At 37.8% G+C, this 25,379-nt stretch overlaps 1 protein-coding gene across 2 annotated transcripts in view; it reads right to left on the bottom strand.

The window, feature by feature from the left end:
- Positions 1-336: 336 nt before the first annotated feature.
- The window catches only part of LOC128029212 (ubiquitin carboxyl-terminal hydrolase 32), a 44,890-nt gene continuing 19,847 nt past the window's right edge, over positions 337-25,379 (bottom strand). The window contains exons 6-34 of one of the 2 annotated variants that reach the window (XM_052616842.1): positions 22,108-22,239; positions 21,739-21,846; positions 20,277-20,392; positions 19,873-19,935; positions 19,606-19,689; positions 19,380-19,441; positions 18,834-18,936; positions 18,276-18,465; positions 17,151-17,329; positions 12,745-12,885; positions 11,665-11,782; positions 10,152-10,306; positions 9,770-9,851; positions 9,557-9,631; positions 8,998-9,136; positions 8,638-8,743; positions 8,378-8,551; positions 8,123-8,297; positions 7,877-8,028; positions 7,679-7,790; positions 6,814-7,010; positions 6,549-6,733; positions 5,692-5,778; positions 5,477-5,597; positions 4,283-4,474; positions 3,887-4,139; positions 3,378-3,799; positions 3,196-3,288; positions 337-2,542 (exon numbers count right to left, since the gene is read on the bottom strand). In XM_052616842.1, coding sequence (XP_052472802.1) covers positions 2,369-2,542; positions 3,196-3,288; positions 3,378-3,799; positions 3,887-4,139; positions 4,283-4,474; positions 5,477-5,597; positions 5,692-5,778; positions 6,549-6,733; positions 6,814-7,010; positions 7,679-7,790; positions 7,877-8,028; positions 8,123-8,297; positions 8,378-8,551; positions 8,638-8,743; positions 8,998-9,136; positions 9,557-9,631; positions 9,770-9,851; positions 10,152-10,306; positions 11,665-11,782; positions 12,745-12,885; positions 17,151-17,329; positions 18,276-18,465; positions 18,834-18,936; positions 19,380-19,441; positions 19,606-19,689; positions 19,873-19,935; positions 20,277-20,392; positions 21,739-21,846; positions 22,108-22,239 — 4,190 coding nt within the window. In that variant the 3' untranslated portion in view covers positions 337-2,368. Of the gene's footprint in view, positions 2,543-3,195; positions 3,289-3,377; positions 3,800-3,886; positions 4,140-4,282; positions 4,475-5,476; positions 5,598-5,691; positions 5,779-6,548; positions 6,734-6,813; positions 7,011-7,678; positions 7,791-7,876; positions 8,029-8,122; positions 8,298-8,377; positions 8,552-8,637; positions 8,744-8,997; positions 9,137-9,556; positions 9,632-9,769; positions 9,852-10,151; positions 10,307-11,622; positions 11,783-12,744; positions 12,886-17,150; positions 17,330-18,275; positions 18,466-18,833; positions 18,937-19,379; positions 19,442-19,605; positions 19,690-19,872; positions 19,936-20,276; positions 20,393-21,738; positions 21,847-22,107; positions 22,240-25,379 lie in introns of both variants that reach the window. The other variant, XM_052616841.1, reaches the window with a different exon arrangement.

The raw sequence follows: 25,379 nt of genomic DNA, 5'->3' as shown, positions 1-25,379 counted from the left end.
CATCCTGACTACAGCATGCTAGTCACAATTTATAAAGTGTGAAACTGTTCAAACCACAATGTGCGAAAAGGTATTGAGGCGATTCTCAGTAGCTTAATTTGTATATTTCATTCAAGGGAAATAGTCTTGCAGGAAAATATTGTGTCAGGCAAGTGGAAGAGTCCTACAAAAGGTTAGTTTAAATGTCAAATGCGGCTTGAATTCAAGGAAATAGGTCTGACTGATGGCAGTGGACTCTATAGACCCCTACAGAGAGGGACGTGTGTGGTTTCCTCTTTGCTGCTGGAAGAAACACCTCACATCATTCACCAGCAAATAAACACAGATGAGAAGAACTTGCATTTGGCTGCATTTAATTTGTTTCTTGAATAACTGTTACAGATCAACAGTATCACTCCATATACAACTACAAGTACATTTGTACAGTTCATTTTCAAATACATCATTTTCATTGGCGTATTTACAAACCATTTATGTACATTTGTCAGTGCAATGTCAATTTTTTACAAAATAAAGTTCATTAAATTAATACATCTCTAGCAGTTCATCAAAATTAATTTAACGTAATTAGGACTAACAACATGGACAAAGACACACATCAGTAGTTCATTGCACTACTTGAAAAGAGATCATTTTGCCATTTTAATAAATTATCCCTATATAAAAAAAATTATTAGTGAATATTTAAAACATGTCTGGGGTTTCAGAAACATTTGTTACTGTAATTGTAATTGCGCAAAAGGCCAAGAGAACAGTGAAATTATATTTAGATTTTGGATGTTGGATATCTATGTTTATTTTAACATTAAAATACCTAAAAAATGTTTACAGTCCATACATCATATTTGCATTACTCTTTATGATGATTAATAATCGCCTTACAGTAATACAGCTATGTTTATTTGACGTTTCTTTTTTCAACAGACATAAACCTTTCTTTTCAAGGCAAATTTAGTTTGAATATCCATGACATGGAAATTGGAGAAGTACAGCAGCAAAATGCGAATGATTCCCGATGATTTCTCTCACAGGAGGAGCTCATTCGGTTGATGAGTTGCTGCAAAATAAGAGCCTTACAATATTTCATTCAACTTTTCACAGTGGTAATTAAGATGGGATCTCTTATAAAGAGTCACTTAAGAAATGCTACTAATAACCTGGAACACCCTCCGACACAGACGTCCAGAACGGTCAGCAGTTTAGTGAGAAGAATGCTGTTTTCTAAAAGCAAAGGTTGTGAAATATTTCTCTGTGCTAATACTGTTCACACAACAAACCTCTAATGCTCTAATCTAACAGTATGCCATGCTTCCCGTAAACTATGAACATGACCAGTTGAACACTTTGGCTTGGACAAGCAGTCTCTCTGGTAAGAAAACATTGTTTAGATATGCATCTGGTTGCCATTTTTGTCACTGGGGTCCACAGTATTTTGCGAAGCAAGAAAATACAGTGGTAACAGGAAAACGTGTAAAAGCTGCGCATTTGTGGTTTGATCAGACAGCTGAGACTAAAGCTGTAAGCGAATGCGTTTCATTAAAGTGAACAATTGCATTAAAAAACTGATAAAAATAAATGTATAAAAAGAAAAAAATAAGAAAGAAAAAATAAGGAGAGTAATATATTAACTATTCTAAAGAAAAATGAAGCCTGAAAGTAACCATCTTGAGATTTAAAACTAAAATCAACAAAAATAGTATGTGCATAATTTGGCAGCGGAGGATTGGGAGAATATTTTATTAATTAGTAGAAACATTCTACTAAAGTCAAAAGTGAATTTGGTTTATAAAGTAGAAGTAATTTTAACTGCCCTCAGGTGATAGAATTCTGTCACTCTGATTTTCTGATCAGTTGGCCAACTGCGAAAGATGTGAGGTAGTGTATGGAACTTACTCAAGAAAAAAACAAAAAAGCAATCTACTTTGACAAAACTAAGACCAATGCCATCTCCACTGTTGATTTCCTACTTAACCTGTTCTGTCAAGTAGCATTCTGAATATTAGCAACATAGAAGCATAAGCTCTTGTTACATGATTTCTGGATTCACCTGTATGGGCTGGCACGTGAAAGAGCAGTTTTGTCTGTCTGGTAATGGTGATATCAAGGGACTGGCTATTTGTTTGCTTGGCAACAATCACATGATCGCTACAGTTCTCTGCGACTCACTCATTCAGTCTCTCCCTCGTGTATCTGAAGTGTCAGGTACCTCTATTCTGAAAGCGCAGTCAGCGGCGGTCTTGTGCCTGTCGGCTAACTGATATTTTGTGCTTTCACAAATGATGGTCCTCTGGGGCGACGTAGCCGTTTCACTTCTCATTGCACTGGCATACTGACAGCCCCAGTGTCTTTGATGTGGAAGAGCGTGGCATCACTGCAGCACACAGTACTTCTTGTAGTCAGATTCAAAGTCTTCGTCCATGCTAGTGGTGTCTGCCATCTTTTTACCCTCTGTTTTTGGCAGAAACTGTGAGTAGTCCACTCCCTGTTGCTCATAGAACAGGATGTAGGCCGAATCTGTGTCAATCTCGTCCGAGTGAACTTCCTGAAGACGACAAGAAACAGTTTGTTTTAGTTGTTGCGCAATACTTCTGGTTTTGTCACGCAACCAGACTTCTAGTCAACACCAAGGCAAGAGAAATTTTAAGAATATACATTTCAGTGTTAACATCACACTACTTCTACTGAAAACATTTTTCAATATTCAACCCAAATTAAATTAAATTTTTCATAGTTTCAGTACTTAAGTGCAACTTAAGTGCAAAAGAAATTTTAGAAATATGAATCCAATGTATAGTCCTCTATATTAAACACACTATTTATTTTATTTATTTAATTTGAATTAAATTTTATTTTATTTTTCGGTAGTCAACACCAGTGCAAGGGAAATTTCAGGAATATAAATCCAGTGTTGATACCACAGAACTTATATTAAACAAACTTTTCAATTCATTTAAACTTAATGTTGAGCTTTCCGAATTCAGCTGGTAATTACTACGACAGATACTGCAGAAAGGTTGTAGAGCTCAATTTGTTAATTTTACTATTCATTCAACAACAAAGAACTGATCGTTTTGATATCTCTACTTCGTTGAAGCATTTTCTATTTTTGTCGATATGTTTTATCTCTGTGCAATAAGAATGCTAAATAATGGAAACAAATGAGATATGGAAGAATAAGGAGAGTTGAGATCTTACCTTGCAGCTGCTGTCGTTATAACAGTACCATTTTTCATTGGGGTTTTTGGCATAGGTCACATAGTGCCCCCCTCCCATTATTCCTGAATGACACTGAAAGAAAAACAATAATAACAGTGTCAGAAAAGCTGTTTACAAAAGCAATCAATGCACAACGAAACACGTAGACAAGAATCACTTACTGAGATTGCATATAAATTGTACAGGGGCTCCAGGCAGATGTCATTTCTTTGGTGAGGGGTGTCCAGGTCTGCACTGACGTCCGAGTGTCCGTTACTCTGACTGCTCTCTTGTCCCAATCCATTCACCATGATGACATCGCAGTCATTGCTTGAGGCATCCAGTGACCAGGTGTCTTGTGCATTTGCATCAGATGTGATCTGATTCTCCCCATCCATCACTGTGCCCTGCTCCAACTCGGTCTCGCTCTCCTTGCTGCTGTTACAGGCATCCAAGTTTTCTTTGCTGTTGCAGAGTCGATGTCGACTGCCCAGCTGGGGAAGACGCAGACGTCCCTGTTTCCGCCCTGTATTCCTGGGGCTGCTTCCAGGGCTGCTGTTTTTGCTCATTGGGCTGCCCACCCTCCTGATGGAGCACGGGGTGCCTGAAGCAAAAATGCAATTATTAAAGAATCTCATGTCTCATGATTCAAAAAGGTCTGCAGAAAGAGAAAAGAGAGAGAGAAACCGACCTCTTCCAGAAGTGGGAGGACTGGCCACTGTAGTAGTGGAGATGGAGGACACAGAAGAGTCTCCTCTCTCCAGCCGCTGGAGCTCCTCTACCAGGGATTCGCTCTGCAGGCTCTGTAGGCTGCCCATGCTTTGAGCCACCTCCCGTGGGGCCAGGAACGCACTGGGGTCAAAGCTCTCACGTGGAAACTTCACAATCTTCTGAGACTTAATCCAGCGACCGTTGACAAACTGGAAGCGTTTCAAATGAACAATCTGAAAAATGATACAACAAAAAAATATTTCAACCACACATTACAAAGGGCAACTTGCAATGATGCATAATAATTCAAGTTTAAGAGACATGCAGATTTATTCCTACTGAAAAAGAGAAAATGGAAATCTTTTGTGATTCTGACCAGTACGGGAGGCAGCCTCCAGAGGTCCAGCTTCTTGGTGGCCAGGCGGTGGGTCTTACACTTGGAGCAGTAATACAGCTCATCCTCTCCCAGCTCTTCTTCACTGGTGAAGGCTTTCAGACAGCTGTCCAGACTGATGGGCTCTGCCTGAGCTCGCCGACTCTGCTCAACGCTGGGATGCTCTTCCACTATCTGCCCACAGAAACATTAGCAATTAATTACCCAACACACATTAACAGAATGAAATTATAACTACTCAAACACTAAGAGGTCTGGACATATATAGTTATATATGTGTATAGGACATATATAGACCTACCTGAAAAACACTTTATTTAATTTGTGTCCTTATTATTTAAGGAAGACTGCTTACTTGTAATTTTTAATTCAATTTAAAAGTTTGAAATCAAGCTATCTTGTGTTACTGCAATACAATTTCCCCACTGTAAAATCAAAAATGCACTAGAACACACTGGACAGACTACAGCCGATGGCCAACTAGAATGTACTAGCTCTGCCCTGGCTCGAAAGATCTTAACTCTTCCACACCAGCAGGTGGCAGCAGTCTGTATTCAGCGTTCAAACGGAGAAACCAGAAGTGATAGAACTGTGGATATATAAAGCAAGCCACGCTTTTACTATTGTTTACACCAGCTGCACTCATTATTAATGGATCTGTGTAGCTATTTTTCAATCATGTCTGCTGAGCTGCAAATGGCACTGGCATTGTCAGCCATTGGTTGTCGTCTTATGGATAAAGAAAGAAAATGATATAAAGGCATCAAAAGTCTGTGAATTCCCTCTTTTCTCCGTCAATGGCTTGCTTTTGTCAGTTCCAATTTTCTTGTGCACTAATTCGCTAAGTTGAATAGCCAATCAGAGTTCTCTTTCTCACCGTCAAGCTCCGCTGCCAATTTGACATGCAGAATCGGCTGAAAAACAGCTGACAGCAACTAACAAGAATCAACTGTGCGGAACACACTTAAAAAAAAACTAAAGCCAACCGACACTCAAAAACCACCCGAGATTGGCCGACGGCCAACCATCAGCTCAGTGTGTCCTGGGCTTAAGGGATATTTCAAGTCCTGCGGTGCATCGTCAGACAGTAACAAAGACTTCGACCTTCACACAGGGACAAAACTTGAACTGACTGAAATACTTAAAGGACTCTTACAGTATCCTTATAGCACTCACCCTTTCCTGAGAGGTCTGATAACGAAGGTGCAGGGCGGTGGGGTCCCAGTCTACAGCAATGTAGGCATTCCCCAGTGACGCTCTGTCTTCATTACAGTCCACTGTGCAGCCTCTGCAGAACCTGGCAAAGTCACCGACATACCTTGTCAGTCATGACAACCCAAACTGCAGTGTGAGATATAAGCATGCACAACCGCTGAACCTAAATGGCTTACCTGTACCAGGGACACCAAGCACAGGAATTACCATCTTTCTGCACCACCCGCAGAGTGAAGGGGTACTGGTAGCCCATACTGTCATCACTGGAAGAGAGTATGACATGTCACATAACTGAGTAAGGACCTCTACTGTACACATGTAGAGACACCACATTGAAAATATGGGATTAAAAAAAAAAAGTTCACAGTTTTAATACATTTTAAGAAGTTTACTTACACATTTTGGACAAAAGAAACGTTTTGATGTAAAATGAATAAGAAATATTTAAGATTCTGGACTATTTTCTATTCACCTAGGTCACTTTTTGAAACAAGCTAGGAAAACTTACATTTTCAACTATTCAAATTTGTAATGATTTTTAGTCTGTCACAGGCAATTGTAGTTGCATTTTCAATCAATACATTTCTGAAATTATCCTTTGACTATGTTCTGGCCTGCCATCTAGTGGCAATATTATTTTGGCCCAATGCCAAACTTACTTGACCCCTGGCATAGAGATTTAGAATGATTTCTCAAGGATGATGTGACACTAAAGACTGGAGTAATGGCTGCTGAAAATTCAGCTTTGACATCAAAGGAATAAATTGCAAATGACAAAAATAAATGAAAATAGTAACAGTTATTTTAGATTGCAATATTATTATTTTTTTTTACAATATTACTGTTTTACTGTATTTTTGATCAAATAAATGCAGCCTTGGTGATGACAAAAGAATCCTTTTAAAAAGCGTTTAAAAAATCTTGCTGACCATAAATTTGTGAATTGTACTAATTCAAACCTTTGGCAAAAAAAAATAAAAACAAACAAAAAAATTCATCAAGATAATCCTTGTGAGCTGTAGATGCCACTGACCAGTCTTGAGCGTGGTTGCTGGCTTCCTGTGGAGGCAGAGGGCTAGCAAGTCTGGAAACCTGGATCCACACGGCATCATACAGGTCCCTCTTACTCGTGTGAACGGTGCAAGGCACAATCAGTGGCATACCAAACAGACTGGGCCTGTTCTTCTGAGAGGACAGGAAGTACAGCTCTGTCCGCATCTGAGGGGACAGACCTTCCACTTAGGATGCTTTTGACCATCATGTGAAGTCGAACAGTGAATATATCAGTAAATCCTCACCATCTTTCTGTGCATGGCAATGATGTAGCCAATAAGTGCCCAGTCTTGCACGGGCACGGCAAAGCCATTAGGAATACCATTGGCGAGGGGCTTCTCTGGGGTGCAGGGGACCACTGTGCTGGGCATGCCATTAGGAATCAGGCTAGTCTTTCCAATGTTATTGTTCCCTGCTGTCCCATTGGCCACAGGTGGTTTTTCTAAAGGAGACGTTTTTGGGTCAATGACAAAGCAAAACTTAAAATTAGCATATTACTTACTCAACATCAGGCCATCTAAGACGTAGATGAGTTTGTTTCTTCATCTGACCGGATTTGGAGAAATTCAGCATTAAAATTAAATTAAATAAAAAATTTAATTGATGCATTTATCAGACGCTTTTATCCAAAGCGACTTACAGTGCATTCAGGCTATCAATTTTTACCTATCATGTGTTCCCGGGGAATCGAACCCCCAACCTTGCGCTTGATAGCGCAATGCTCTAGCAATTGAGCTACAGGAACACTACATCAGGATTACTTCATGATCTGGTCTTGCATTACATCACTTTACATCACCAATAGATCCTTTGCAGTGAATGGGTGCAGCTTTTAACTTCAGAAGACATTAATTGATGGACTAGAGTCATGTGAATTACCTGTGGATTACTGTGATGTTTTTATCAGCTATTTGGGCTCTCATTCTGACGGCTCCCATTCACTGCAGAGGATCCATTTGTGAACAAGTGATGTAATGCTAAATTTTGACAAAGATACAAACTCATCTACATGGTGGACTGCCTGCTGGTGAGTACATTTTCAGCAAATTTTCATTTTTGGGTGAACTATTCCTTTAAGGAAATATAGAGATGCAATCAATCTTTTGTTACCTGTTATCACTGGGGAGGTGACTGAGGTGGGTGAGCCAGGCACAGGGATCTCAAATGCACAGAGAAAGCCATTCACAGAGTGTCGCACCTTTTGGTTGTCTTGAGGAAAGTTCTAGACCAAAAGACAAGCATTTGTTTAAAAGCCAGGCAACATGGATTGCATCAACAACAGTCTCTGATTTGGAGAGTTGAGCTGACCTTGATGTTGGATGTGTGAACCTCAGCCAGTAGAATCTGCTCAGGTTTCAGGCTGCACAGCTCACTCAGCTGTTTCTTCAGGCCCATGTACTTCTCATCCATGTTGAGACGGAGCCCGTACCGCACCGGAGTGGAGCCGTCAAGTTTGATAACTGCAAGTCGAAAAAGCTTTTATGTAAGACTGGACTATCTGCTGATGGTTTGGCTTATCTGAAATGTTTATGTTTTCTCTCTGCTTGGCTTCACCTGTGATTTCTAAGTGCATGGAGCTGTCCATGGGAAGCGGCAGTGACAGGAAGTTAAAGGGGTCGAAGCGGGCACTGATATGGCCACAGGTCTTGCACTTCACCTGGGACCTGAGCTGCCCATGGAAGAGGTCGACCACGATAGAACGATTTCTCCTCAAATGGTTTTCCCAGGCCTGAAATTAGAAACACGTAGGAGTGCTTAGCTGATGTGTTGAGCCTGCCAGGGGCTAAAGAACAGTAGTTTGACACTGACCTCTGTGGCAACTTCATGATCTGGCCGTCCATCGCTGTCTTTGAGCTCCACGTATGGCTTCTCATGCACACGATTCAAGTCTTCGTGAAGCCCATCCAACAGGAAGGCCAAAAGCTCCTGGGAGTCTTGCTGCTGGAAGCCGTTGAATCTTGGTGCATACTTTGCTATCGTCCACTACACAAATGTTTTCAAGAAAACTGCATTAAGAATTTTAATGGAAACATTTGGGTTTGATGCTCATGATTATAAAGATGACTCACTCTGAGTTTCAGAGGTGCAACGTTCTTCTGGGTGCCGCTCCAGAGTTCCTGTACCAAATCCCCATAGCATTTGGCCATGTGACCACGCATTCCTATTGGATTGGTTCTGTCAAGGCAAGACACAGCTCACTGGTCAATAGGTATGGCAGATATCACAGAAGCCACTTTCAAACCAAGCAGTTTTCTGCTGACCAACATAGCGTGACCAGCTCAAACGTAAGCAGCTTCTTAGCCCCGCACAAAATTCCCGACTGTGCAGATCCCAGTTGAAATGACTGGATTTCACCCGCAAAATTGTAATAAGCAATGGCAAATGTGACTACACATTAAAAAAAAACGGAAATGACCAAGTCTCCGTACCTGTTAAGCTCATAAAGGTGTCGCCCTGAGATAAAGTACTCCGTGAGGGACTTGGTATTGCTTACACACTGAATACTGGAGTTCATGAAGCATGTGTTTCCCAGGTTACTCAAACCTGTGGCACCTTTCTCGGTAGGAACTACAAGAGAAATAGCAACATTTATACACAATTATAATAGATTGAAGGTTTGATTCAATTTAGACTACACTGGCACAACAACTTGAGTACTATCTCCAAGAAAGTCCAATTCCTCAGTATTTCATCGAGTTCGATGGCAACATTGGGTGTCTTTAAATGTCACAGCTGATGTCTGTCTTGATATGATTTATATATTGCTTTATGTAATTGCTTCTTGGACTTTTGCTGCTTGCAGCCCTGTGTTAATAATCTTCCTGATATGTGCTTTGATAAAAGAAACCGGCCTAAAGAACTGCACTGTAGTGCCATCTAAGCAAGGTCATTCTCAGATAAACATTTTGACATTTGTAGATGGCTTGGCTATCCTCCAATATGCATCGATATGCATTTTCCAACACTTTCCATGACCTCTGACATTACCTTTGTGTCTGTCGATTTTGCTGCTGTTTGCAATGAAAGACATTTCCTCTGGCCAGCTCATATCTTTGTTTCGAACTGGAGAGAGGGAAAGACATATTAATCATTTTTCCTTTTCTATCAGTACAGCCAAGCATGCTTTTTTAATCCACACAGCTCAGCAAATGTGAAATGAGATAAATTTTTAATTAAGACAGATAAATGTCACAGACTTACCCTCAATGACTAAGTGCTGTTCGTCTAGAATTTTCAAACTTTCTAAAGTGTGATCTTCATCGTCCAGGAGAGTGAGGTAATTCTGATAAAAAGACAATTAGCCAACATTAGTATTAAATATATTGCATGTATCATGAATTATTTAAGACCTCAATTAAAATTCGAGTTTTGTGGCTTGTAGTTTTAGATCTTTTAGGAGTAAATAACTTTTGAAAATATATTACGTATATTATGTGAACACAGGAATGAGGATTTTGTAGCATTTCCTCCCAGTTCAATGCTGTGAGGTGACATTGGTCTCTTTATAATGAGGGCAGATTTGCATATGAATGTCTTTGATCAGAGTTTGATGTTCTTCAGTATCTGTTAAGGAGGTCCCCACCTCACTGTTGTAGAGCCAGAGGCGCATGTCCTCTTCTTTGATGCGTAACCTCTGGGACAGGTAATCATGAATGTCTTTAATGGTGCCCATCCTGCTGAAACAGCCTGTGTATGCCAGCACTCGCTTCAGAGGGGCGTTCGGAGAAGGAACGTTTCCTGAGTTGGAAATTGAAGCAGCCTTTAGCATTCTCTTTGTCACATGCAATAAAATATTTAAATACAACCCTTTTGAGCTTTTCCACCCTGCTGTGTTGTGATATATTATAAAACGAACTTTAAGCCACTGAGAATGTAAACTTAATTTAACCGACTGTGCTAAGTAAGTCGAGTAAAACTTTTATGATTTCGTTTTAATGCAGTAATGAGAAATTTAAAGTTTCAGCAAATCCATACATCCTGATATGCATGCTATTAAATCAACCTGTCACAATGAGCACACAGATATATATCTATATAAATACCACACACACACACACACACACACACGTTTGTTTTTGTGAAAAGTGGGGACATCCCATAGGCGTAATGGTTTTTATAATGTAGAAACAGTATATTCTATCGCCCATCACCAACCCTACCCCTACCCCTAACCCTAACCCTCACAGGAAACTTTGTGTATTTTTACTTTTCGCAAAAAAACCTCATTCTTTATGATTTATAAGCATTTTGAAAAATGGGGACATGGGTTATGTCCTCATAAGTCACCCTCTCCTTGTAATACCTGTGTCATACCCATGTCATTATACAAAGTTGTGTCCTGATATGTCACAAAAACATGCCCACACACACACACACACACACACACACACAATACCTGATCAACAGAATGATGATTAGTTGTAAGGTAGCAGCAAGAAAGGGCAAAGGTCATTTTCAAAGGGATCATTCGTCAATTCATTAGTCTGGGTGATTTAAATAAAAATCAAGCCGAATTAGTCAAATCTTGTAAAAAAAAAAAAAGAAAGAAAAAAGAAAAGAAAATACATTTAAGATTTGTACAGGAATTATTGATTTCATAGGAGACCAAAAAAAAAGATTTTTAAGACAGCAAAGCAAACAATTACAGGATCAGAGAGTGCCCATCTTCACCCACACCAAATAGTCTTCTGAGTCTGACAAAGCCATGACAGATTAAATTATTGCCTACCCACCTTCAAGGTGCAACAATAAGGAAGCCTGCTATTAGGTCAGCGCCCGCTATGACAATCACTTACATGTGTTTTTATGTTTCACAAACTTAAAGATTCGGATATATTTTTGTATGTATTCAACAAGGATTTATATTAAGCTGTCATGGAGTTACATTATTGTTTTTTGACTCAGATGATGACTTTAGGTGTTGGCATCAGGATTTGGCTCTTTAGTAATCCAGGCAGGTCATTTTGGTGAGACCGAGCTGGGTGTTTTAGGAGATTAGAGTAGGTTGTCAAGGCGGTGGAGGGAGCCTCTCTCTTGCTGCAGGCTTACGTTACCTCGGGGTATATGTGGAGGGAACATTCGCAGGCTGCTCATACCCATATTGACCCAGATGTTAGACTGAGGGCTGCGTGTGGCCGGTTGCTGACGCAGGAATAGAAGGTAACGGGGAAAGAGTTCCAGCTCTGGTTGATCTGTCGCTATAGACGTGATGACCTGAAGGAAGAAGAGACAGCAGAAGCACAATGGGGAGGTGCATAGGGCTTGACTATAATGGTGTACTTGCTTAAGAAACTATATTTGACTGAGTGAGAACTTAACACGCCAGATTAACATGACCATTATTTGAAATTTGAAAAGCTCCTTTCATAGTCGTTCTGCATTTAAAATTATTTTAAACCTCTATTGCATTAATTATGACAAAAAAGTTTGATTTACTATTCATGCATGAAAATGACTTTATTACCACAATCAAAAACAAATTCTGATATATTATTTTATTATATTTTAATATTATATATTTTTTATATTATAAATATATACAAAAAACTTTGTGCTGCCAAAATGACAAAATAATACTTTCAATGACCCTAAATTATTTGTTTTATAATTAATTATAATTAAATTTTATTCAGAATATTTAACAAATATTTTAAAATAATAAAAAAACAAAACAAATTTTTTTTTATTTTTCATATTTACAAATTGTAATTGTAAATTGTAATTATTCTGTTTAATTATAAAAATGTTTTATAATGAATATTTTTTTAAGGGGGCAAAAATCTATGAAAAATTATTTCTTAGTTCATCCTTCACATGATGCATCATCTCAATAAAAGATTTTAAGTTGCCTTCAGAATGTAACCTTTTTTACTGTTTATTTGAAGACATCCCATCATTATTAATAATTTTAAGGCTATCTGATATGAATCGTGCTAGCAAAGTAAAGAAAATGAGTTAATAATGAGAGGCAACACTGTCCAACTGAGTGTTAGGTCACAACAGAAAAGCTAAATCTATGATCAGGAAACAAGTTTAGTAATATCTGACACTGTTCATGTGACACCTCATTGGGAATATATTGTGTCAAAGCAAAGAAAAAACAGAGCAAATGACATTCATTGTAGCATACATTAAAAGCCCATGGTGGCAAAACTGATGGGAGATGGCATACATACCGGTCGGGGCAGGCTGAGGTTGGCCCCATACCAGTGGTAAAGCGCCCTCCATACCGGCTCTGGCACAGTCTCAAAGTCCCGGCCAGACACCAGCTGTTGGGATTTCTTCAGCCGGCCTCCCTCCATAGTCACTGTGGGCGCCTGGACAAAACAGAATCACTCACTCAAAGGAAGTGCATATTGACAGCAATTTGCAATGGCAATATGTAGTGATTAGGCGACCTCCAGTGAATAAATCACAGGCCTTTTAAACATCCTTCACCCTGCTCTTCTCCGATGACTCTGAGTGGGAGGATGAATGAAGAGGTGGACAGGACCAAAAGTCCCATTTTGACTTTAATTCTGCGATGCATTATGTTGAGTAAAGAAAGCCTGGTAATATGGGATGTTTTATATATAGGAGACTGCAAATGTACCTGTGACAAAGCTTTGGTGCTGGGTGATATGACAATACTACGATGTCTTGCAAGTATCGCGATGTCGATAATAAAAGTCAGTTACAGACGATACCTGTCAATACCGAATATATATATATATATATATATATATATATATATATATATATTTCATATTGTCCTTAGTTACCATGCACATATTTATTCACATGATATAGAATATTTTGTAGCCTAAGCTAGTAGCTAATTAATAGGGAATAGGAACTATTCTGTAATCATTAATCACACTTAAGGCCAGGAATCGAATAGGCCTACTCCGAATCCATTCTTTAAGCATGAGATGAAGCAAACCCTTCTGTAGCTACCGCATGCTGTTTTCTGAGCTGCGCACACTTCCAGAGGGCTGCACAGAGAGCCAGCTCATAGATTAGTTTGTGGACAAACACACAAAATTGTCAAAATATCCCCGTAAACACAGTTTTGTCACGTAAATGGTTTAGAAAGAAAATGTATGTGTAAAAGCCAACATTGGATTCATGGACATCAACCTATCCGCTAAGGATGTTTATTTTGATTTTAACCACCAAGATTGTTACATTACAATTTAATTAAATTAGAACAGATAAGTGTATATGACTCATTAAAAAAACACATTTGTTTTCCAGGGTTTTGAATAGAAATATTACCAAACATTATAATTAGACACTTTGACAATATGCCAATGGAATAGGAAAAAATACAATTCAAGTCAACAGTTAATTTACAACACTAACATAACAATAAAGCTAATGTTTTATATTAACCTTCTGAGTTGATTAATGTGTATACGTGTTATGAGTTATTTTCTCCTGATAACCCTGAAAATAACTTAAATTACACTTTCAGTTTTGATCGTACAGATAAGAGCAATACATCAATCGAATCTGTAAAGGGTCTACTTTTTTGTATACAGACATAACAAAACTTTGTGCATTTATAAAATAAAGATAACAAACAAGGTGTGCTGTCTGCAGCCTTGGTCTGCAGTGATCTTCATTTAAAAACGAGTCATTAAAATTAACTGTGACTCAGTGAATACTCAATGATGAGACATACCGTAATATTTGGACTGTAAGTCACACCCGAGTATAAGTCGCATCAGTCCAAAAATACGTCATGATGAGGAAAAAAAACATATATAAGTCGCATTTATTTAGAACCAAGAACCGAGAGAAAATATTACCGTCTACAGCTGCGAGAGGGGGCTCTACGCTGCTCAGTGTAGACTACAGGAGCACTGAGCAGCATAGAGCGCCCTCTCGTGGCTGGAGACAGTAATGTTTTCTCTTGGTTCAGTTCTATCGGTTCATGTCAAATTAATTTTGATAAATAAGTCGCACCTGACTATAAGTCGCAGGACCAGCCAAACTATGAAAAAAAGTGTGACTTTCTAGTCCGGAAAATACGGTATATCTATAGAAAACTTGACATGTCTACTTTTAAACTAAACAAGTGTTTCCGAAAAATCCCCAAGAAAATGTGGATTACCTCAGGATTTGAGTTTTGGATTTCCTCCGAAAAAAAGAATGAAGCGCTTTATTCAGCAGAGATCATAAACATGAGTAAGTATCTTTTTATTTATTACAGTATTGTTCAAAATAATAGCAGTACAATGTGACTAACCAGAATAATCAAGGTTTTTCGTATATTTTTTTATTGCTACGTGGCAAACAAGTTACCAGTAGGTTCAGTAGATTCTCAGAAAACAAATGAGACCCAGCATTCATGATATGCACGCTCTTAAGGCTGTGCAATTGGGCAATTAGTTGAATTAGTTGAAAGGGGTGTGTTCAAAAAAATAGCAGTGTGGCATTCAATCACTGAGGTCATCAATTTTGTGAAGAAACAGGTGTGAATCAGGTGGCCCCTATTTAAGGATGAAGCCAACACTTGTTGAACATGCATTTGAAAGCTGAGGAAAATGGGTCGTTCAAGACATTGTTCAGAAGAACAGCGTACTTTGATTAAAAAGTTGATTAGAGAGGGGAAAACCTATAAAGAGGTGCAAAAAATGATAGGCTGTTCAGCTAAAATGATCTCCAATGCCTTAAAATGGAGAGCAAAACCAGAGAGACGTGGAAGAAAACGGAAGACAACCATCAAAATGGATAGAAGAATAACCAGAATGGCAAAGGCTCAGCCAATGATCACCTCCAGGATGATCAAAGACAGTCTGGAGTTACCTGTAAGTACTGTGACAGTTAGAAGACGTGTGTGTGAAGCTAATCTATTTTCAAGAATCCCCCGCAAAGTCCCTCTGTTAAAAAAAGGCATGTGCAGAAGAGGTTACAATTTGCCAAAGAACACATCAACTGGCCTAAAGAGAAATGGAGGAACATTTTGTGGACTGATGAGAGTAAAATTTTTCTTTTTGGGTCCAAGGGCCACAGCCAGTTTGTGAGACGACCCCCAAACTCTGAATTCAAGCCACAGTACACAGTGAAGACAGTGAAGCATGGAGGTGCAAGCATCATGATATGGGCATGTTTCTCCTACTATGGTGTTGGGCCTATTTCTCGCATACCAGGGATCATGGATCAGTTTGCATATGTTAAAATACTTGAAGAGGTCATGTTGCCCTATGCTGAAGAGGACATGCCCTTGAAATGGTTGTTTCAACAAGACAATGACCCAAAACACACTAGTAAACGGGCAAAGTCTTGGTTCCAAACCAACAAAATTAATGTTATGGAGTGGCCAGCCCAATCTCCAGACCTTAATCCAATTGAGAACTTGTGGGGTGATATCAAAAATGCTGTTTCTGAAGCAAAACCAAGAAATGTGAATGAATTGTGGAATGTTGTTAAAGAATCATGGAGTGGAATAACAGCTGAGAGGTGCCACAAGTTGGTTGACTCCATGCCACACAGATGTCAAGCAGTTTTAAAAAACTGTGGTCATACAACTAAATATTAGTTTAGTGATTCACAGGATTGCTAAATCCCAGAAAAAAAAAATGTTTGTACAAAATAGTTTTGAGTTTGTACAGTCAAAGGTAGACACTGCTATTTTTTTGAACACACCCCTTTCAACTAATTGCCCAATTGCACAGCCTTAAGAGCGTGCATATCATGAATGCTGGGTCTTGTTTGTTTTCTGACAATCTACTGAACCTACTGGTAACTTGTTTGCCACGTAGCAATAAAAAATATACTAAAAACCTTGATTATTCTGGTTAGTCACATTGTACTGCTATTATTTTGAACAATACTGTATATACTTGTACTAGTTTTCACATAACGTGTAAACATTTTACTAGTTAGACTTTTTCCGAACTATAATTCCTGACTAAATGTATAATCAAGTGAAACATTATGAAGTTTCAATAAAAATATACACTATACCATAAAAAAGCTTGATGTAAATAATATAAATGTAACAAATAAATGTAAATGTAACAACTGAAACAAACAATGCTGTTTTTCCAATTTATCCCAAAAAAACCTGAAAAAATATTCTCAGCTCTTTTCAACATTAATAATAATAATTATAATAATAACAATAAATGTAAATGTAGAATATCAGATTGTTAAAAGGATTTCTGAGGAATTGTGTGAATGGAGTAATAATGCAAAAAAAATTCAGCTTTGAAAGTCAGCTTTGATTGTTCTTAATAAACTGTTTATCTGCACTCACAAGTGAATATTAAATTATTTTGTGGGATAATTAAATATATTCTAAATAACTTTCTCACTTTCTGTCTTGTAACTCCTCCCTCTCAGACACACACGTGACTAAAAGTCTCATTATGCAGCTCATTATGTGGGTCTTTGTCTTCTCAGGTGATAGTTCACACCATCTCACATAGACCCTTTCTACACAAAATGTGTCTTGGAAAATTTTAGTCAATAAATTATTTTCTGTGAGTGAGCCTGCAGGTCTATTAAATGCACTTTATCATTTATTTTGATGGACAAGAGGATCAGTGGTTTCCTGGGTTCAGTGGGTGTTCTAAGCACATGGTACACTCACCTTCATGGGCTCGGTGGTCACCAGAGGCTGGTTGTCTATGGCACCAGGTCTCTGCGCGGCCAAGCTGTTGGGTAAATGGCCATTGGTGCTGGAGAAACACTGGTTGTTGTTGTCAGAGATGTTGTGCTGCCGGGCAAAGCAGACGTCTGTGGCAGAGGAACTGGTGTGTGGGGTCAGGCCTGAGAAAGTGAAAACACGTTATGTAATGGAGGCTAAACACTGTATCTAAGCCTTTAGGGCTGCATGATCGCATTCGATAAGTGAAAGCGCGCAGGTGATAGAGATTTACCACTGATTACACAACTAGCTTTAATGACAAGATGCACATTAAATATCACATGTGATTTATCATGGTGCCCTATATGCTTTTATGTCAGGGGTGGACAAACTTTTTGACTCAAGGTCCACATTGAGTTTTTATTTATATAAGTTTATATTAATAAAATCGCACAAATCAGATTGAGAGGGGTGGGATAAACCTTTTCTCAGTGCTAATATTTGAAAACAGCACCATATTTCATTTCTGTGTAAACACCTAATATGGAAATCTTTGAAAACGGTGATGTCATGTGCGTGCATATTACGTTTTTGGTAGACATGTGCAGTGCGTATCGATTTTAAAGGCAAGCACGAACAAACATATGCAACAATGGCGGAGTATGGTACTGTTGTTGTTGCTCAAGAGTTTGTTAATGCTTCTTTAGCAAAGTGTGGATTTACTTCACCAATATTACAACCAACAGTGAAGACGCATTATATACATCATACAATCATCACTTCTCTAAAGGAACTGTTTATTAATTAGGTGACAGCACCAACTACTGGCCTGGCATACATATTACAGTGTTTTTGGGCATTTTCACAGATATGTGTAAACGCAAATCGTTTTGGAAAAACATTGTTGTGTATACGTGAAACTTTTTAAAAACGCAAGGGAAAAACGTTTCTGTTTTTGACTACATTGTTGTCGTGTAAATGTAGCCTAAATCTGATTTGAAGCTTGTGACATTTAAACACGCACAATCAACTCAGTCAGAATGATTTCATTCCAACTGAAACAAAAAGTGTCCATGTGAACATGGCTACTGAGTCTTAAATTGTACTCTTTACTGAGCGTGTACTTACCATTGCCAGTGCTCTCTGACACCTCTGATGAGTTGGAGATGTTATCAAGGAATTTTTCCTCTGGGGAACTGGGGGAACGGACCACTATTCCAATTCTGTTCAGGACAGGCTCTATAGGTGTTGTGGATTGAGAACTTCTCATCCCACTGCCCTGCACTGACGGCTGCTCCATGACAATCGACTTATTATCCTGTTTAACACAATGGGTTTAATAATCCGCTATAATGTCAGTATTATCAATAGAAACTGGGCAATGTAAAACTAAAACCATCACGCTACTTTTTGACCATTTGATGTCTGACAGAAACAAGGTCCTGGTTGATATTTGTACTATAAAGTGGTCAGATTAAAGGTCAGATTAAATCTTTTACAATTCATTTAGTTTTTCTGTGTTTCCACTTATAATTGCAAGGTTTAAAATGGTTACAATTTAGTTAGTTGATCTCACTTTGTTTACAATGATTTTATTTTAAAACAAATGAAAAGGAAAAAGGTGATCAATCACATGACCCCTTTTCATGGTTATGCAAAGGCTGAATAGACATATTGCTGACTCACATATCTGACATAGTCTCTCCACTGCTGCCACCACTGCATGGAGATCAGGAACCAGTTCTGACCAGGCTGTAGCCCGTGTCTGCTCTCCCTCTCCAGCCAACCCCTGTGCCGTCACACAAAATCTGGGTAGTCAGTCGAAGAACTATCATATTTATACACAACACTAGCACCAAAATAACCCAACAAAACACTCCTTCTGTCACAAGACATTAATACTAAACTTGGACAATATAGCCAAAGCTATGAAACAGACACACTAATGTGGTACAGTATTTATAGTATCTTTTTGAGCACCATCAGTCCTGCTGGAAAATGTAATTGAAAGTGAAATTGTGTTCTCAATCTCTGTCTGGTCTTAAACCCTGTTATAGGCAGTGGAGGTACGATGGATCCTTATATACAGACGAAACCTAATCACGAGGCTTATTGGAGAGTGAAATACAATACAGCCCTCATAAGGCTTGTTTTAAAACACAGAGAAAGTGCTCTGTAGGGAGTTATAGACAGTGATAGGGTGAGTAAAGAAATGCTGTGTCCTGATCTCACCTAATGATCTGGCCTTCCTCTTCAGGGGTAGCAGGACGCAGGCCCAGGACGATATGACACACCTGATGACAAACAGATTAACAAGTAATTTCAGGCCAGACCCAAGACAATGACGTATATACTTTATTGGATTCACTCGTGTGTACACATTATATAAGCATTTAGACTTATTTTATACTTTTATTTTTTGTTAGTGTGTCCAAAAATACAGTAAACAGGATCGTACCTGAAACAGCAAATTGAGGAACTCATTTGCGAGGGCACTTTTCACACTCCATATCTGATAGTCCTCCAGGGTTAAGTGTCCTTGCTGTGAGAAAAACACAAGATAGAGGTAAACCACAAATGAAACACACATAATAATGTCCTTAAACACTAGATATAAAAAAAATTGCTAAATTTAGAAATTTAGATTAAATTGGTATTAACTAAAGATTTTAAAAAAAAAAATCATGATATGCTATATGCAACATGAAAATGAAAAAATAATTACTTTTGTTGTGTCATGCATTTTCAGTATGTCCTCTACAATGTCTGAAACGCTGGAATCAAACTCCTGAAACATACAGAAGCATAAATCATGAAGTATCATCATGAAATCTATAACTGACATAAAAACGACTCCACTAGATGTAAGAAACACAATGACAGCTCAGGACGCACAAATCAATAATGAATTGATTTGAGTTTAATTTAAATGTATAATTCCATATTAGGGCACACATGAAACAACCTGATTGCATCTCATTTGCAATTGATCAGCTCATAGGCATGTACATAAACAAAATGATGAATATTGATATTAAGTATTTAGTTTAGCTGTACCATGCTATTACTTGCTGTTTCTGTGGATGTAAACAGGTTAATTCGATTAGACATTAACTGCTCTGCACTTACAGGGAGGGTGTCTGTACGGTTATCCTTCCACACCTCCAGCAACGCCTCCACCATCTCGTGGATCTCATCCCTGGACAGAACTCCATCCCGATCTACATCGAACACTTTAAAACAAACTGCAATAGACAAAGAAGAGGAAAATAAGACAGGATTCCAGACAACGGCTCCTATAAGAAACAAAAATAGGCATCAAATTGTGCCACAGAATAAACTTTTTCTTTCTTTCTTTTTTTTAAACACCTTAACATTTCAGTCGTACTGTCATTTGTTTATGTCTCCCCTCGTTTTACAGCATCCGCATTTTAATCCATCTTGTAGATGTCCTGAGAAGTAAGGTTCACTTAAAGTTGGAACTAAGCATCTTTTCCAACTTGAGAACTATATAAAGTCACAAAATCTGTGCCAATATCGCAGACCACACACATCCAGTTTGTTTCTCTTCATTAGTATCATGCATTTATATAGGTGGTGTTGAATTTTATCTTTAGCTCCTTGCATTCTTTCTTATCATGTAGACAACAGGTTAAATTAAACTATGAATATGATGATGGGTTCATGCGGCACTTAAACTGAGGTGCTAAAGGGATCATTCATGCCACATTTATGAGCGCAAATGCGGTTTTATTTTTGTGTTTCATTATGAATTTGGCAGAATTTTACAGCTGATACTTTACTTACTTAAAAGGTAAGTGAGCACAAAGCTTATTGAGATTATTGGAGAGGAAGTGCATTAAAAGAACACAGAATATAGACTAAAGATCTTCATAACAAGAAGCCTTATTAGTATCGATTCTACTTGAGAATTGTTAACGATATTGTTAATTTCCACACAGCTGACAGCTTTACTTGTTGGAATTTGTTCAAGTTGTGCACAAAATAGACACTGCTTTTCTGCACTTTTACTTTGCACGTCTCCATAATTTTCGGTTCCTCTCATGCTGCACAACTGGAAGAGTGCCATCTATGCTGGTGTTTGGCTGGTGTTTTGAGATGAAGACTGTTTAAGTCATGTTTTCCCCCAATAAAACTTTGATGCACATTGTCTAAGTTTAATACATCAACATAAAACATTTCACTGCAAAACAAGCAGGAAAAAGGGCAAAACATTCACATTTTTAATTCAGAAAATGTATATTTGGATAGTCGCCAGTGGCGATCTCAACAAAAATAGAATTTTATATCTTTGGTTGCACCGTTTTAGTCGCATTCTGGAGCCCTGTAAGATGAGGAACTTTAACATATTCTTTAAAGAAAAACTTTTATAATTTGTGCAAAATAATAGTGGAATATTATTTAACTGTATTTAGAAAACATAATGCTATGCAATAAGCCTCAACAAGCCAAAGGATTTTACTCTAAAAATGTTTAAAAATGTTTGAAGAAACACCCACAAAAATCCTGCATCTGGCATGGAAAAAGAGATAAATAACTAAAAAAGTATGATAGAAAATAAAATGCTTACACTTTTGCCTCTCCGCTACAGGGCCCCGACAGCACGCTGAGAGCCCGCAAGAAATCTCCTTAAAGTCAATATGATTGTCCCGATTCTCATCAAAGGCATGAAACAAGCCTGGAAAATGAGAGGAAAATGTCAGTGTTTAGATTAGCTAGAAAGAGTAATTGGATTCTCTGGAGATCTTTTATCACAAATGATCCAATACATTTCAAAAGCAGAGACCCACTTCTACTAAAATAGGATGAACCGTGACTTCTCTCGGTGCTGCAGATGCTTTCAAAGCATGTGAGTCACAGGTGGATGTATGTGAGAGTGTTTGTGTGTCTCAGTCCACTGGAGAACCTTTTAAAATTGCTGTAATTAATTTTGTCTTACCTTCACTAAGCGACGTGTGTATAGGGGGCGAGACCAGAGGAACAAAAGTTTCCAAATCAAACCGGCCTGTCCGCGATTGGGCTTTCAGCAGCCAGTAACGCTTTTCCAAGTCTATAATGTCTGATTCTTCTACTGCAAGAAAGGAAACACAAAAAAACTTAGTTAAAAAATAATGATCTATTTTAGTGTGCAGTGTCAAGCATCAGTAGAGCATGTGCTCCTTGTGTAGGTTGAGCATTAATTATTGCTTAAACTAAAACTGTAATATAAAAATAAAGCTAAACAGAAATAAAAAAAAATTTAAATATACAAAAAATAAAATAAAAAAAATAATATATATATATATATATATATATATATATATATATATATATATATATATATATATATATATATATAAAAATAAATATGTGTGTGTGTGTGTGTGTGTGTGTGTGTGTGTGAAAATATAAAAAACAATACAAAAAAGCATGTAAAAACTCAAACTTTACAAAAATAAATAAAAGCAACTTGAAAATATGAGTACTTATATTATATAAAATATTCTGTAATAACACTGCCATAACTGACATTTTCCTCATACAAATAATTTAGTTTTGAAAGACTTGGAATATAGTGTCACAAGCCATACAGACTCCAGTTTCAGGGGTTGAGTGATTTATGAGTTTGTTATTTAGCAAGAACGTTGTTAATATTCACTGCTTTTACAGAAAACAAGTTTCTAACTGACTGAATTTTCATTGTGTGGATGAAATATTCTTAAAATAGACACAGGAATCATTTTCATAATAAATTAGAAACCACAGCTGTAGCAGACTGTAAGTGGGCTGCGGTGAGTGACATGGACTTTCATTAGATGATTAACATTTAGGATGAGTGAAAGCATGACTCAAGTTAACCTCCCGGTAACACCATTTATAGTCCAGACTTTTAGTTTGTTGGGGTTAAGAGGACCTAGGTCAACTCTTCTTGCTTGGCCATAATCTCTATCTTAGGCTAATAGGATTGGTCTTGCCCCTCCCACACTGACCATCACACATGAGGCAAGTGTCAAAACACGGGAATACAAATCTGATCTTTTGTTTAGCCTGATGTTCATATCAGCCTCCTCCCTTCTCTATTATTCAAAACACAATATTTCTTAGTGAATGCATTTAATACATAAATAAATAAGCAAACTGATCTACAGAAAAAAAAAAGAGAATTTCCTAAGGATTTCTCGGGACAGGAATAAAAGGCATCTTAATGGAAAGCCTCTGTATTTCCCTGAAACTCCTCCGTTATCTCAAACTCCTGCAGCGCAGTTAAACCTCTATGGTTTGATGGACAGTTGGGAGTATGATTGGATTGGGTCAATAGTCATTATTTCCCATAGTGCTCTGGGAGAGCAAGTTTACTGTCTGAGGGCCGACGACTGAAAGACCAGACAGAAAGTGGTCTGGGGAACTATAGGGGTAAGATCCCATCCACCATGAATCACGATCAATGATTCAGTGTTATTTCAGAAGTGGTTAGGAGAGGAAAGCTATCTTTACACAAAGAAAACTCTAGTCTAAAACAATCTTCCCATCCAAGAGGCATTTAACATATAGCCAAACAACAAATCTCCCTCTGGAATGAAGAGTCATTAAAGTACACCATGTAATTAATGCAGTGACGAAGAATTATAATTATTCAGAGCAACATTATTATTATTACTAAGAACAATAATTAGTTTAGAATAGCTGTTGGGAACTGCTTCAGTGTTATTTACCATTTGTGTATTGAACAGTGAATACTAATCTAAAACACTTATTATGTGTTTTAGATCAGTAAGAGCCTTGTTTATCCTGAATGTTTATAGCTTTGATTGCATCAGTATATCTTAATATGAGGCACCACGTGCACTTCATTTAAAGCTAGCCGTGGTCTATGACTGAAAATATTTGAAAATAAAAAATATTCACAGTTGCCACAAATATATTAAGAAAAATAAATAAAAATAAGAAATATTACTTATGCACCAAATAAGCATATGATTTCTCATCATCACAATGATTTCTGAAGGATCATGTGGCACTGAAGACCGGAAGTAATGCTTGAAGAAAGCTGTCATCACAGGAATAAATGACATTTGTAAAAATATTATAAAATTGAAAATTCTGTTTTACAATATTACTGTTTTACTGTATTTTTGATCAAATGAATGCAGCCTAGGTGAACACAAGAGATTTAATTCAAAACCATTAAAATCTAAACTCAAACCATGAAGATTTATGTTTACCATAAAGTTATCATATTTATATATAGCTAGCATATAGCTTCATATACATATTATTTGTAAACTACACACCTCCAAATGCCAGTACTCACCTAAAGGAGCGACTCTATCAGAGTGACAACAGAAGAACCATACCATATTCCACAGCACATGCCACAGCTCTGGCTGTTAGATATGGCGTGTACCATAGCAAACGTTATGTTGGCAAAATACAGTTAGTCTCCATCTCCATATGCAATCTAACTCCTTTTCTTTCTCAAAGATTACTGTCACCCAGTCTTCACTTTCTTCTTTCTGATAGGCCTCTTGCCCGTTCGCACTTGGCCTGGTGTGGGGCATATTCTGGCAGGCGGATGAACCCTTAAACCCACACCAACTCACACAGATCACACAGATCATGACTAGTCCACACCAACAGCACACACATAGCCCTCTCACTGAGCTAAGAGGATAATGTGGAGTGGGCCACAGATTACCATGGGTTGCCCAGGTAGCTTCTCTGATTGGCTAGAGATGGAGAGCCAGAGCAGTCCTTGAATGACAAAGCAAACTTCTAATTTTAATGAGCTATTTGCACAGTCTTTTTGTTTTTTGACTTTCTAACTTATATCTAAGGATACAAGTATTTTGTCTTGGTGACATGGTGAAAAGAATAAAGCTCAGCCTTGCACATTCATTCTGTAAAGGAGAAATACACTATCGCTGTTTTACGCTGTAAATATAATATACGTGGTTTTAGAAACACAAACAGAGCAGGTTTGTCGATATTGGTTTGTGCCTGCCCTTTATTAATGGTTGTGTTACAAGCCTACTGAACATTATTATTAAAAAAATACATAAAAGTTCTCCCTCGCTCGATTCTGACATTTAACAAATGCTTAAAATATGTTAATATTTATTGATCTAAAACAGAAAAGCTTTAATGTATGACAGTAAAGAAATAAAAGTTTTTTCTGTTTTTTTCTGAAGTTTATGTAAATATCTGGTTTCAACTGTATAGTGTTGCTAGATT

Source organism: Carassius gibelio, chromosome A15 (genome assembly GCF_023724105.1).
Source record: "Carassius gibelio isolate Cgi1373 ecotype wild population from Czech Republic chromosome A15, carGib1.2-hapl.c, whole genome shotgun sequence".
NCBI lineage: Eukaryota > Metazoa > Chordata > Actinopteri > Cypriniformes > Cyprinidae > Carassius > Carassius gibelio.
Note: the sequence above shows the minus strand (reverse complement) of the source record. Positions and strands in the feature narration are given on the sequence as shown.